The sequence below is a fragment of the Oppia nitens genome, unplaced genomic scaffold (genome assembly GCF_028296485.1).
Source record: "Oppia nitens isolate AA-2021 unplaced genomic scaffold, nextdenovo-longstitch-racon4-pilon3 scaffold20_pilon_pilon_pilon, whole genome shotgun sequence".
NCBI lineage: Eukaryota > Metazoa > Arthropoda > Arachnida > Sarcoptiformes > Oppiidae > Oppia > Oppia nitens.
Window position 1 is genome coordinate 1,544,483 of NW_026533200.1, and position 15,569 is coordinate 1,560,051.

General features: G+C 20.2%; 1 protein-coding gene across 1 annotated transcript; it reads left to right on the plus strand.

Annotated features, from left to right (window-relative positions):
* The first annotated feature begins 92 nt into the window (after positions 1-92).
* LOC128953167 (zinc finger protein 761-like) lies at positions 93-9,867 on the plus strand. Its single transcript, XM_054298642.1, has 8 exons — positions 93-144; positions 648-713; positions 1,900-2,020; positions 2,216-2,364; positions 4,746-4,961; positions 5,808-5,934; positions 7,550-7,932; positions 9,641-9,867. The coding sequence occupies exons 1-8, from the start codon at positions 93-95 to the stop codon at positions 9,865-9,867; spliced, it is 1,341 nt and encodes a 446-aa protein (XP_054154617.1).
* Positions 9,868-15,569: the final 5,702 nt, after the last annotated feature.

The window sequence follows — 15,569 nt, forward strand, 5'->3', positions numbered from 1 at the left end:
GATTAATTGTGGTGAAAATAAATTGAATTTATTAGCGAAATGTAATTCATTGAAAATTTGTGATTATTTTAGCAACGATTGTGACCTCAATTATGTCATCGACGACAACAACACGCAATTCAAGTGCTTTTGGCCTAAATGTCGGTTTAAAACAACAACTGATACTAAATTACAAAGACATCAATTAAGTCATTCAAATCATAAGCAATTCAAATGTGATTTTAATGATGATTGCAATCAAACATTTGTTAATAAAGATGGTCTTAAATGGCATAAAAATACCAAACATTTAAATATTAAATATTTTTGCAATTATACTAATTGTAATAAAATTTACTTTAATAGATCCGGATTAATTAATCATAAAAATGCCAAACATTTTAATAAACAATTTATTTGTGATATCAATGATTGCAACAAAAAATATACTCAAAAATCAGTTTTAAAATTACATATAATGAATGTTCATCTAAATTGTAAGCGATTTAAATGTAATGTCGATTATTGTAATAAAACATTTTCGACAAAAATTAAATTATATTTACATAAAAAACGACATTTAAATGAAAATCGATTCAAGTGTTCAGTAAAAAAGTGTTTGAAAACATTTACAACATATCATTGTTTACGACAACACCTATCAATAGATCATTCAATTGAACCCGAATTCAAATGTGATTATAATGATTGCGGCAAAACATTTGCCTCATTAGGTAATTTGCGACGACATAAACATTTGGGTATTAATACAAAAATTAATAAAAATAAATAAATGTGAAGTTTAAATGATTGCGTCAAAACATTTTCAATGTAAATGAAATTTTTTGTAAAAGACATCAAATGACTGTAAATCTATTGAAATGTTTTTAAAAAAAAAAAATTATAATTAAAAAAAATATATTAATTACATTCACTTTTATTGTAAATATAACTATTTTCTTAATTATTAAAATAAATTATTTTACGAAATATTAAATATTAAACTTTTAATTAAATTTTATTATTATATTAATAAATAAAATTTTTACTAGTACTCAAATATTGCAATAAACTATATTGTAAATTTATTATAAAACATTTTAAATTTTTTACTAAAATATTGTTACGGTAATTATTAATATTATAAAACATATTAATAATATTATAAGTTAATTAATTATAATTAAATAAATTTTAATGATACTGATTGATCATCTCTAGCACTGCAATCATAATCACTGTAATAGCTATAGAAAAAAAATCATATTTTTAACACCACTTTATTAGTTATAACAGTTTAATAATATTTATCATAATTTTATCATAAATATTTTTTAAAAAAAAACTTTAACTAATTATTGTTATTATTATTACTACTACTACTTATAAGTGCAACATATATATATAATTAAACAATGATATTATTATATTAGTAAATAAATTATAATTAATGATAGATTTATCATTATTTTATTTAAATTCAATATTATAATTTATATTTATAATTTATAAACAATTAAAATAACTATTATTAGATAAACATAAAAAATACAAAATATTTTGTATATTTACCTAAACAGGTTTAAGGATTTATATTATAAAGTTATTGATATATTTATATGAAAAGGTATATCCATTTCCCTAAACAGGTATATATTTGACTGACTGTTTGATATGTGATATATGTTTGGTATCATATAAAAGACAAAACACACACATTATATGTGCGATGATAGTGATCGCCATTTTTATTTATCTAAATTATTGAGAAGACATTCAAACAACAAACACATTTGAATATGAATTTAAATCAATTAATTCAATTGAAATCATTAGCAAATAGTTTGCAACAAATTAATAATAAATTATGTGAAACATATGAATTGATTAATTGTGATAAAAATAAATTGAATTTATTAGATAATTGTAATTCATTGAAAATTACTGATTATATTATCAACGATTGTGACCACAATTATGACAATTACAACACACGTGTGGATAACAACACGCAATACAAGTGCTTTTGGCCTAAATGTCGGTTTAAAACAAAAAATGATAATAAATTACAAAGACATCGATTAAGTCATTCAAATTATATGAAATTCAAATGTGATTTTAATGATTGCAATCAAACATTTGTTAGTGAATACGGTCTTCGATCGCATAAAAATACTAAACATTTAAATATTAACTATATTTGTAATTATAGTAATTGTAATAAAATATTTTTAAGTAAAATCGGTTTACAACATCATAAATATGCTAAACATTCAAATATACGATATATTTGTGATATCAATGATTGCGGCAAAATGTTTTCACATAAATCATCATTGAAAATGCATAAAATGGTTGTTCATCTAAAATGCAAACCATTTAAATGTAATGCCGATTATTGCGATAAAACATTTTCAACGAAACATCTATTATATTGTCATAAAAAACAACATATAAGTCAAAAGCGATACAAATGTTTAGTTAGCGATTGTTTGAAAACATTTACAACAAATCATTGTTTACGACAACACAAATCATGGGATCATTCAATTGAACCAAAATTCAAATGTGATTATAAAGATTGTGGCAAAACATTTAGTATTTCCGCACATTTAAAACAACACCGAAATATTATACATTTGCTTTAAGCAAATTCAAATGTAATGTCAATAATTGTGGCTTTTTTAAATAAATCAATGTATAAAACATCAATTGACTTTACATATATAGTTAATGCCTATTATATGATATGATATATTAAAATTAATTTTAAATAATTACAATTATTATTATTCGTATTTAATTCAAATATTGTATAAAAATAATTTTACCTTTACTTATAGTAATTATATTAAATATTTTATTTATTTATTTTTATATCAATCATTATATTATGATATTTTAATATCAATTTTAATTAAACATATATACAATTATTAAACAATTATTTCTTAAAATATCAATTCATTGATAACATACTATTGGACTGTTTGTAGAGATGGGCAAATAGAAAGTTTCTAGAAAATTTCTCAGGAATAAATTTCTATAGAAATTTAACTTTATTGTTATACTATGGGATCCCCATATCTAGTTATTGTAATATTATAGATAAAATATTATACTATAGAGTTAATTATACTTTACAGTACTATACAAATGTGATAACTATATATAAAATAATTATAATTATTTAATAATAATTAATTTTGTAAAATTGTATTCATCATTTTATTATATATATATATCATACTGTAGTTTAATTAATTAATTTCTTACATTAATTAATAATTAAAATAATAATAATAATATTTACGGTAATGTATTATTATATGATAGCAATATCGAGATAACAAAATTAAAATGGGGATCACATAGATAGAAATTTCTTTTAGAAACTTTCTAGAAATTTCTTTTAGAAACTTTCTAGAAATTTCTCTATTATTTTATAAATTTCTCTTTTTTGCCAACACTTACTGTTTGTTGAGTTGACCCGTGAACTCATACCTATACCCGGACTGATCCGACATTACTATATTACCGTCTCATTGCTGTATAAATATGACGTCAATTGTTACTCTAGTTTTACCCGATATTGTTGTCTATAAAAATAATACATTATTAAAACTAACTATAAAACTAATAAAACAAATTAAATAAATAAAAATAATTATAGTAATATTATAATTTTCAAATAATAATTAATTATTACTACAAGTAATATAGATTTTATCATAATATTGATACTAAATGTAACAAATAATAAGTTCAATATTGACTAAAACTTATTAGTTTTACATTTCACATTATTTTTTTTAATTAAAATAATCATACAAATAATTAATATATTTTAATATACTAATACAGTGAATAGTTATTTATTGATAAATTAAAACAAACAAAAAAAATATTTTAACTATAATATACTGTAAACAAGTTTAAGGACTAATGAAAAATCATTTTATATGAAAAGGTATATCCATTTCCCTAAAAACATGTATTTGACTGACTGTTTGTTTGGTGTGTGCTTTGAATGTGTGATATAAAAGACAACATACACTATATGTGCGATGAAAGTGATCGCCATTTTTTCAAGTAATTATTGTTAAGACATTCAAACATAAGAAATTTGAATATGAATTTAAATCAATTAATTCAATTGAAATCATTAGCAAATAGTTTGCAACAAATTAGTGATAAATTGTGTGAAACATATGAATTGATTAATTGTGGTGAAAATAAATTGAATTTATTAGCGAATTGTAATTCATTGAAAATTACTGATTATATTATCAACGATTGTGACCACAATTATAACAATAACAACACACGTGTGGATAACAACAGGCAATACAAGTGCTTTTGGCCTAAATGTCGGTTTAAAACAAAAATTGAACACAATTTACAAATACATAAATTAATTCATTCAAATTATAAACCATTCAAATGTAATTTTAATGATTGCAATCAAACATTTATTAATCAAAATGTGCTTCAGTTGCATAAAAATACCAAACATTTAAATATTAAATATTTTTGCAATTATACTAATTGTAATAAAACTTTCTTTAGTAAATCCGGATTAATTAATCACAGAAATATCAAACATTTTAATAAACAATATATTTGTAATATCAATGATTGCGGAAAAAAATATTGTCTTAAATCATTTTTAAAATTTCATGTAATGACTGTTCATCTAAATTATAAGCGATTTAAATGTAATGTCGATTATTGTAATAAAACATTTTCGACAAATCGTGATTTAGATTCACATAAAAAACAACATTTAAATGAAAAACGATTCATATGTTCAGTCAAAGAGTGTTTGAAAACATTTACAACAAATCATTGTTTAAGACAACACCAGTCATGCGATCATTCAATTGAACCAAAATTCAAATGTGATTATAAAGATTGCGGCAAAACATTTGGTGTTTCCGCACATTTAAAACGACACCGAAGTACTGTTCATTTGGATATTGGTTTCAAATAAAATTCAAAATTTAATCTAAACAATTGTGGCAAAACTAAAAAAAATTAATGTTAAATAAACATCAATTGACTTTACAATATATAATTAATACCTATTGATGATATTATATTAAAATAAATAAAAATAAAATCTTTATTTATATAAATTGTATACTATATTTTTTTACTTAATTTTTTATGTATCATTATATTCTCAATTTTAAGTAAATAAATATACAAAAATTATACAATTATTTTTTTTAAAATATCAATTCATTGATAACATACTATCGCACTGTTTGTTGAGCTAACCCGTGAACTCATACCTATACCTGACTGACCCGACATTACTGTGAACCCGAAAAAACAGCATAAAATTAAAATTAGTAAATAAATTATAATTAGTGATAGATTTATCATAATTAAATTTAAACTTAATATACAGTATGTTTAACTATAAACAATAATTATTATAATAGATATCTAAAATTTTAGATTAAAAAAAACAATAAAACATTTGTATAATGCTTTTAAACAGGTTTTAAGGATTAATATTATAAAGTTATTGATATATTTATATGAAAAAGTATACCCTTTTCCTTAAACAGGTATTTGACTGACTGTTTGTTTGGTGTGTGCTTTGAATAAATGATATAAAATACAAAACACATTATATGTTGAAAGTTATCGCCATTTTTGTTCAATTATTGTGAAGATTTTCAACAACACAATGAATATGAATTTAAATCAATTAATTCAATTGAAATCATTAGCAAATAGTTTGCAACAAATTAATAATAAATTGTGTGAAACATATGAATTGATTAATTGTGGTGAAAATAAATTGAATTTATTAGATAATTGTAATTCATTGAAAATTACTGATTATATGGACAACGATTGTGACCACAATTATGTCAACGATAACAACAACACACGTGTGGATAACAACACACAATATAAGTGCTTTTGGCCTAAATGTCGGTTTAAAACAAAAATTCATTATATATTAAAAACACATCAATTAAGTCATTCAAATTATAAACAATTTAAATGTGATTTTAATGATGATTGCAATCAAACATTTGTTAATAAAAGCAGTCTTCAATTGCATAAAAATGCCAAACATTTAAATATTCACTATATTTGTAATTATATTAATTGTAATAAAATTTTCTTTAGTAAATCCGGATTATTTAATCATAGAAATGCCAAACATTTTAATAAACAATTTATTTGTGATATCAATGATTGCGGCAAAAAATATATACAAAAAGCATTTTTAAAATTACATATAATGAATGTTCATCTAAAATATAAGCGATTTAAATGTAATGACAAGTATTGTAATAAAACATTTGCAACAAAACGTGAATTAGATTTACATAAAAAACAACATTTAATTGAAAAACGATTCAAGTGTTCAGTAAAAAATTGTTTGAAAATATTTACAACATATCATTGTTTACGACAACACCTATCATTGGATCATTCAATTGAACCCGAATTCAAATGTGATTATAATAATTGTGACGACAAAACATTTGCCACTTTAGCTAATTTGCGACGACATAAACGTGTTGTACATTTGGGTATTAATGGAAAAATTGATTTAAAAAAAATAATTTAATTTAAAAAAAATATAACTAATTATTGTTATTACTACTCAGTTAAATACAGTTTTATATTATTGAAATCAAATGTACTAATAATTAGTTCAATATTTTTTACATATTTTAAAAAATTACCATAAAATAATAAATATAATTTAAAAAATTAAAAGTACAACATATATAATCAAAAGCAATGATATTATTAAATCATTAATTAAATTATAATTAATAATAGATTTATTATAATTTTATTTAAAGTCAATATTATCAATGTTTAATTATAAACAATTATAATAGATATTATTAGATAAGCGAAAAAACATCAAAATATTTTGTATATTGATATAAACAGGTTTAAGGATTAATATTATAAAGTTATTGATATATTTATATGAAAATGTATATCCATTTTCCTAAACAGGTATTTGACTGACTGTTTGTTTGGTGTGTGCTTTGAAAAAAGTGATATAAAAGTTATCGCCATTTTTTCAAGTAATTATTGAAAAGATATTCAACTAAAAACATTTGAATATGAATTTAAATCAATTAATTCAATTGAAATCATTAGCAAATAGTTTGCAACAAATTAATACAAAATTATTTGAAACATATGAATTGATTAATTTCGGTGAAAATAAATTGAATTTATTAGATAATTGTAATTCATTGAAAATTACTGATTATATTATCAACGATTGTGACCTCAATTATGACAATACCGATACCATTCATGTGAATAATAACAAGCAATTCAAGTGTTTTTGGCCCAAATGTCTGTATAAAGCTATTAACGAAAGTCACTTACATTTACATCAATCAAGTCATTCAAATTACAAACAATTTAAATGTGATTTTAATTATTGCAATCAAACATTTAAGTTTGAAACTGGACTTCAATCACATAAAAATGCTAAACATTTTAATAGTAATATGAAATTTATTTGTAATTTCAATAAATGTTATAAAATATTTTTTAATAAAATCAGTTTACAACAGCATAAATATGCTAAACATTCAAATAAACGATATATTTGTAATATCAACGATTGCGGCAAAAAGTTTACACATAAATCAAAATTTAAAAAACATAAAATGATTGTTCATCTAAAATACAAACCATTCAAATGTAATGTCGATTATTGCGATAAAACATTTCCAACAAAATATGAATTAAATTGTCATAAAAAACAACATATAAGTGAAAAGCGATACAAATGTTTAGTTAAAGATTGTTTGAAAACATTTACAACTAATCATTGTTTACGTCGACACCAATCATTGGATCATTCAATTGAACCCGAATTCAAATGTGATTATAAAGATTGTGGCAAAACATTTGGTTTTTTAGCACATTTAAAACAACACCGAAGTACTATCCATTTGTTTTTAAAAAAAAATTAAATGTAATGTCAATAAATGTTAATAAACTAATGTTAAATAAATATCAATTAAATTTATATCTAATAGTTATTACCTATTGATGGTATGATATTAAAATAAATTTTTCTAATAATTACAATAATTATTATTGTTCGTATTTAATTGAAAATTTTGTAAAAATAAAAAATAAAATAATTTGAATTATATTAATTGTATATTATATTTATTTAATTAATTTTTTATGTATATTATGTAATTTTAATTAAAAACATATACAAAAATTATACAATTATTTTTTTTTAAATATCAATTCATTGATAACAAACTATCGCACTGTTTGTTGAGCTGACCCGTTAACTCATACCTATACCCGACTGATCCGACATTACTATATAACCGTCTCATTGCTGTATAAATGTTATGTCAATTGTTTTACCCGAGTTTTACCCGATATTGTTGTCTAAAAAAAAGTAATACATTATTTATACTAAATATTACTATACTAATAAAACATACTAAATAAATAATAATTTTAATTACAGTAAATTATGTAATTACAGTAAGCATTATAATTTTTACTAATAATAAATTACTACTACAGGTACTATAGATTTTTAACATATTATTGACACTAAATATAAAAAATAATAAGTTCAATATTGATTAATACTAATTATATTTAATTTTTTTTATATATTTAATTTTTCTTTTAAAATAATCATACAAATAATTAATATATATTTTTAATACATGTTTAAGGGAAATGGATATACCTTTTCATATAAGTATATCTTATTATTAATCCTTAAACCTGTTTATAGTATTATACTCTATATAATTTATACAAATTTATTTTTTTTTTAAATATTTTAATTTGTCTAAAAATATCTATTAATTATCCATTTCCCTAAACAGGTATTTGACTGTCTGTTTGTTTGGTGTGTGCTTTGAATAAATGATAATTAAAAGACAAAACACATTATATGTTCAATGAAAGTGATCGCCATTTTTTCATCGAAATTATTGAAGACATTCAAACAACAAACACATTTTGAATATGAATTTAAATCAATTAATTCAATTGAAATCATTAGCAAATAGTTTACAACAAATTAGTGATAAATTGCGTGAAACATGTGAATTGATTAATTGTGATGAAAATAACTTAAAAAATTTATTAGATAATTGTAATTCATTGAAAATTACTGATTATATTATCAACGATTTTGACCACAATTATGACAATAACAACACACGTGTGGATAACAACACGCAATACAAGTGCTTTTGGCCTAAATGTCGGTTTAAAACAAAACTTAAATCTAATTTAAAAAGACATCAATTAAGTCATTCAAATCATAAGCAATTCAAATGTGATTTTAATGATGATTGCAATCAAACATTTTTTAATCATCAAAGTCTTCAATTGCATAAAAATACTAAACATTTAAATATTAAATATATTTGCAATTATACTAATTGTAATAAAATTTTCTTTAGTAAATGCGGATTAAATGATCACATAAATGCCAAACATTTTTATAAAAAATATGTTTGTTATATCAATGATTGTGGCAAAAAATATTGTCGTAAATCATTATTAAAGTTACATATAATGAATTGTCATCTAAAATATATGCCATTCAAATGTATTGTCGAGTATTGTAATAAAACATTTGCAACAAAACATGAATTAGATTCACATAAAAAACAACATTTAATTGAAAAGCGATTCAATTGTTCAGTAAAAGAGTGTTTGAAAACATTTACAACAAATCATTGTTTACGACAACACCAGTCATGCGATCATTCAATTGAACCCGAATTCAAATGTGATTATAAAGATTGCGGCAAAACATTTGGTGTTTCCGCACATTTAAAACGACACCGAAATACTGTCCATTTGGATATTGTTTTCAAATAAAATTCAAATGTAATGTCAATAATTAAGTGAAAACTTTTTTATTAAATAAATAAATTAATGTTAAATAAACATCAATTTACTTTATATCTATAGTTAATACCTATTGATAAAATGATATTAAAATAAATTTTTCAAATATTTACAATTATTATTGTATTTAATTCATTGTTTTGTAAATAATAAATAAATATTCAATATATATATTAATAGTATATTATATTTATTTAGTTAATTTTTTTATTATATATCATTATATGTATCAATATTGATTAATACTAATTATATTTAAATTATTTTTTACATATTTTATTTTTCATTTTAAAATAATCATACAAATAATTAATATATTTTAATATACATATACAGTGTATAGTTATTAATTGATAAATTGAAACACAAAAAAAAATATTTTAACTGTAATAAACTGTAAACTATAATAGTTTAAGGATTAATGATAAATCATTTTACATGAAAAGGTATATCCATTTTCCTAAAAAAACATTTAACTATTAACTAGATTTTTATAAATATTTTTAATATATATCTTTTAATAGAATATTTTATTTTCTAACATTTTAAATTATTACATAATAATAATAAAATATTGTTATGGTAATTTTTAATATTATAAAACATTTTAAATAATATAAATTAGTTATAATAATAATAATAATTAATTAATAAGTGTTTGAAAATAGATTTTATCGATTCTATAGTTTATTTTTTATTATATTAGACAATATTTTGTTGTTGTATTTCAATTCAACCAATGGGTATAAAAACTTGTACAAAATTATATACACAATAATACTATAAACAGGTTAATAGGATTAATAATTAAGTTATATTTATATGAAAATGTATATCCATTTCCTTTAAAAACAGGTATTTGACTGACTGTTTGTTTGATGTGTTCTTTGAATGTTTGGATATAAAAGACAAAACAAATTACTATATGTGCGATGAAAGTGATCGCCATTTATTGTTATTGTTTTTTATTAAATTATTATTATGTTATATATTAAATTAAATTATTGTTAAGACATTCAAACATAAGAAATTTGAATATGAATTTAAATCAATTAATTCAAATGAAATCATTAGCAAATAGTTTACAACAAATTAGTAATAAATTGTGTGAAACATATGAATTGATTAATTGTGGTGAAAATAAATTGAATTTATTAGCGAATTGTAATTCATTGAAAATTACTGATTATATGATCAACGATTGTGACCACAATTATGACAATAACAACACACGTGTGGATAACAACAGGCAATACAAGTGCTTTTGGCCTAAATGTCGGTTTAAAACAAAACTTAAATCTAATTTACAAAGACATCAATTAAGTCATTCAAATTATAAGCGATTCAAATGTGATTTTAATGATGATTGCAATCAAACATTTGTTAGTCAACAGAGTCTTCAATTGCATAATAATATTAAACATTTAAATATTCACTTTATTTGCAATTATGATAATTGTAATAAAATTTTCTTTACTAAATCCGTATTATATCGTCATAAAAATGACAAACATTTAAATATACGATACATTTGTGATGTGAATAATTGTGGGAAAAAATTTTCTAGAAATGAATGTTTAAAAAATCATAAAATAACTGCTCATCTAAAACATAAACCATTCAAATGTAATACCGATTATTGCGATAAAACATTTGCAACAAAATATGAATTAAATTGTCATAAAAGAGTACATATAAGGGAAAAGCGATACAAATGTTTAGTTAAGGATTGTTTGAAAACATTTACAACAAATCATTGTTTACGACAACACCAGTCATGGGATCATTCAATTCAACCTAAATTCAAATGTGATTATAAAGATTGCGGCAAAACATTTGGTGTTTCCAAACATTTAAAACAACACCGAAGTATTGTTCATTTGATTTAAACAAATTCAAATGTAATGTCAATAATTGTGGCAAAACTTTTTTTTTTATATAAATTAATGATAATAAATACCAATTGATCTATAGTTAATGCCTATTGATGATATGATATTAAAATAAATTTTTCAATTAATTATTATTATTATTCGTATTAAATTAAAATTTTGTAAAAATAAAGTTTTTTATCTTTACTTATATTATTAATTGTATATTATATTTATTTAGTTAATTTTTTCATATGTATCATTATATTATAATATTTTAATTATTAATTTTTATTATTTGTATTTATTTCAAATTTTGTAAAAATAAAATAAGATTTTAATTGTATATTATATTAATTTACATAATTTTTGTTATATATTACGTTATATATTATCAATTTTCACACATCAATCTACAAATAAACAAAAATTAAACTATTATTTATTAAAATATCAATTCATTGATAACATACTATCGCAGTGTTTGTTGAGCTGATCCGTGAACTCATACCTATACCTGACTGACCCGACATTACTGTTAACCGTCTCATTGCTGGATAAATGATTAATCAATTGTTACCCGATATTGTTGTCTATAAAAATAATAAATTATTATAACTATATACTAATATAACTATATTAATAAAACATACTAAACAAATAATTAGTTTTTAGTTATAATTAATTATTACTACAGATAATATAGATTTTATCATAATTGATAATTAAAAAAAAAAAATTATTATTCATTTAAAAATAATCATACAAATAATACTAATATATTCCATATAATATATATATATATATAGTGTATAGTTATTAATTGATAAATTGAAACACAAAAAAAATATTTTAAACTGTTATACACTGTAAACAAGTTTAATGATTAATGAAAAATTTATTATTATAATTGAAATTTTTATATGATTTTATATGAAAAGGTATATCCATTTCCCTAAACAGGTTTTTGACTGACTGTTTGTTTGGTGTGTGCTTTGAATGTGTGATATAAAAGATAAAACACATTATTTTATTTGCGATGAAAGTGATCGCCATTTTTTTATCTAAATATTTAAGTCATTCAAACATAAGATATTTGAATATGAATTTAAATCAATTAATTCAATTGAAATCTTTAGCAAATAGTTTGAAACAAATTAGTGATAAATTGTGTAAAACATATGAATTGATTTATTGTGATGAAAATAAATTGAATTTATTAGATAATTGTAAATCATTGAAAATTACTGATTATATTATCAACGATTGTGACCACAATTATGACAATAACAATAACAACACACGTGTGGATAACAACAGGCAATACAAGTGCTTTTGGCCTAAATGTCGGTTTAAAGCAAAACTTAAACCTAATTTACAAAGACATCAATCAAGTCATTCAAATTATAAGCGATTCAAATGTGATTTTAATGATTGCAATCAAACATTTGTTAGTCAACAGAGTCTTCAATTGCATAATAATATTAAACATTTAAATATTCACTTTATTTGCAATTATGATAATTGTAATAAAATTTTCTTTAGTAAATCCGTATTATATTGTCATAAAAATGACAAACATTTAAATATACGATACATTTGTAATATCAATAATTGCGGCAAAAAATTTTCTCGAAATGAATGTTTAAAAAATCATAAAATAACTGCTCATCTAAAATATAAACCATTCAAATGTAATGTCGATTATTGTGATAAAACATTTGCAACAAAACGTCAATTAAATTGTCATAAAAAACAACATATAAGTGAAAATCGATACAAATGTTTAGTTAGTGATTGTTTGAAAACATTTACAACAAATCATTGTTTACGACAACACCAGTCATGGGATCATTCAATTGAACCAAAATTCAAATGTGATTATAAAGATTGTGGCAAAACATTTGCCAATTTACGTAATTTGCGACGACATAAACTTGTTGTACATTTTGATTATAAAAGCAAAAATTAATAATAATAATAATAATAATAATAATTAAATGTGAAGTCAATGATTGCGGCAAAACATTTCAATTTAAAGAAAATTAAAAAAAAAAATTTCAAATAGTTGTACGTAAAGTTGTAAATAAATTTATTTTCATAATTAAAAAAATTACTTAAAAACATTAATTAATTTCACTTTTATTGTAAATATAATTATTTGAAAGTTAAATTATAAACATTTTCAATATAAATGAAATTTTTAAAAATGACATCAACTGGCTGTACAACTATTGTTTTAAAAAATTAATACAAAATTTAATAAAAAAAATAATAATAATAAATAAATAAATTTTAAGTTAAATGATTGCGTCAAAACATTTTCAATATATACAGAAATATTGTTAATTTAGATATTGTTTTCAAATAATATTCAAATGTAATGTCAATAATTGTGGAAATTTTTTTTAATAATTATTTTTGAATAAATTAATGCTAAATAAATATCAATTATCTTCACATCTATACTATAGATTCTATAGTTAATACTTATTATACTATATGATATTAAAATAAATTTTATAAAATAATTACAATTATTATTATTATTGTATTTAATTCAAATTTTGTAAAAAAAAATTTGAAAAATAAATTTTATCTATACTTATATTAATTATATGTATTAATTATATTATGATTTTTTAATATCAATTTTAATTAAACAATTATTATTCAATTATTTTTTTTTAAATATCAGTTCATTGATAACATACTATCGCACTGTTTGTTGAGCTGACCCGTGAACTCATACCTATACCCGACCCGACATTACTGGATAAATGTTACGTCAATTGTTATCCGAGTTTTACCCGATATTGTTGTCTATAATAATAATAAGTTATTAATACTAACTAATTAATAACTATACTAATAAAACATACTAAATAAATAATAATTATAATTTACAGTAAATTTTATAATTTATTAATTACTTTAACTACAGTTAATATAGATTTTATCATATTATTGATACTAAATGTATTTTATTTATCAATTAAAAATAATCATACAAATAATTAATATATAGTTAATATACAGTTTGTATAGTTATTAATTTGATTAAATTGAAACACAAATAAAAAATATTTTAAACTGTTATATACTGTAAACAAGTTTAAGGATTAATGAAAAATCATTTTATATGAAAAGGTATATCCATTTCCTTTTAAATAAAAACATTTAACTATTAACTAGATTTTTATAAATATTTTTTTTAATATATATATATCTTTTAATACACAAATATTATTATAAGCTATATCTCATTTTTTAACATTTTAAATTGTTACATAAAAATAATTAAAATAAAAAAATATTATTATGGTTTTTATTTAAATTAATTTAAAATTAATAGTATTTATTATTCATAACATAATTTGTATTTTTCATAGATACTAATTATTATAAATATTTTTCTAATTATTAATAATTATAAATATTTTTCCTAATTATTACTAATTTTAGTTTTTATTATTCATAACATATTTTTATATTATTTTTATAGATACTAATTATCATTTATAAATATTTTGCTACTATATTCAATATAATGGGGAAAATTACTTTTAGAAATGTATTTAAATGTAATGTCAATTATTATGTCTTAAAAACATTTGTACATCAAATCACAAATAAAAAATCACATCAAATGTTTTGTACATAAATATAAAAAATAAAATATCAATTAATAATCATTTGGTGTAAACATTTAGTTAACAAAAGCAAAAATAATTTTTAAAAAAATTATTTTAATAGTAATTAAATTATTTTAATAGTAATTAAATTATTTTAATAGTAATT

Bases quoted from the DNA above. Each gene is read 5' to 3' on its own strand.
- LOC128953167 (XM_054298642.1), top strand. From the start codon at position 93: ATGTCATCGACGACAACAACACGCAATTCAAGTGCTTTTGGCCTAAAT. The intron at 145-647 runs GTTTAAAACAAC...ACCTATCAATAG, and splicing joins TGCTTTTGGCCTAAATGTCG to ATCATTCAATTGAACCCGAA. The intron at 7,933-9,640 runs GTACTATCCATT...AACATGAATTAG, and splicing joins ACATTTAAAACAACACCGAA to ATTCACATAAAAAACAACAT.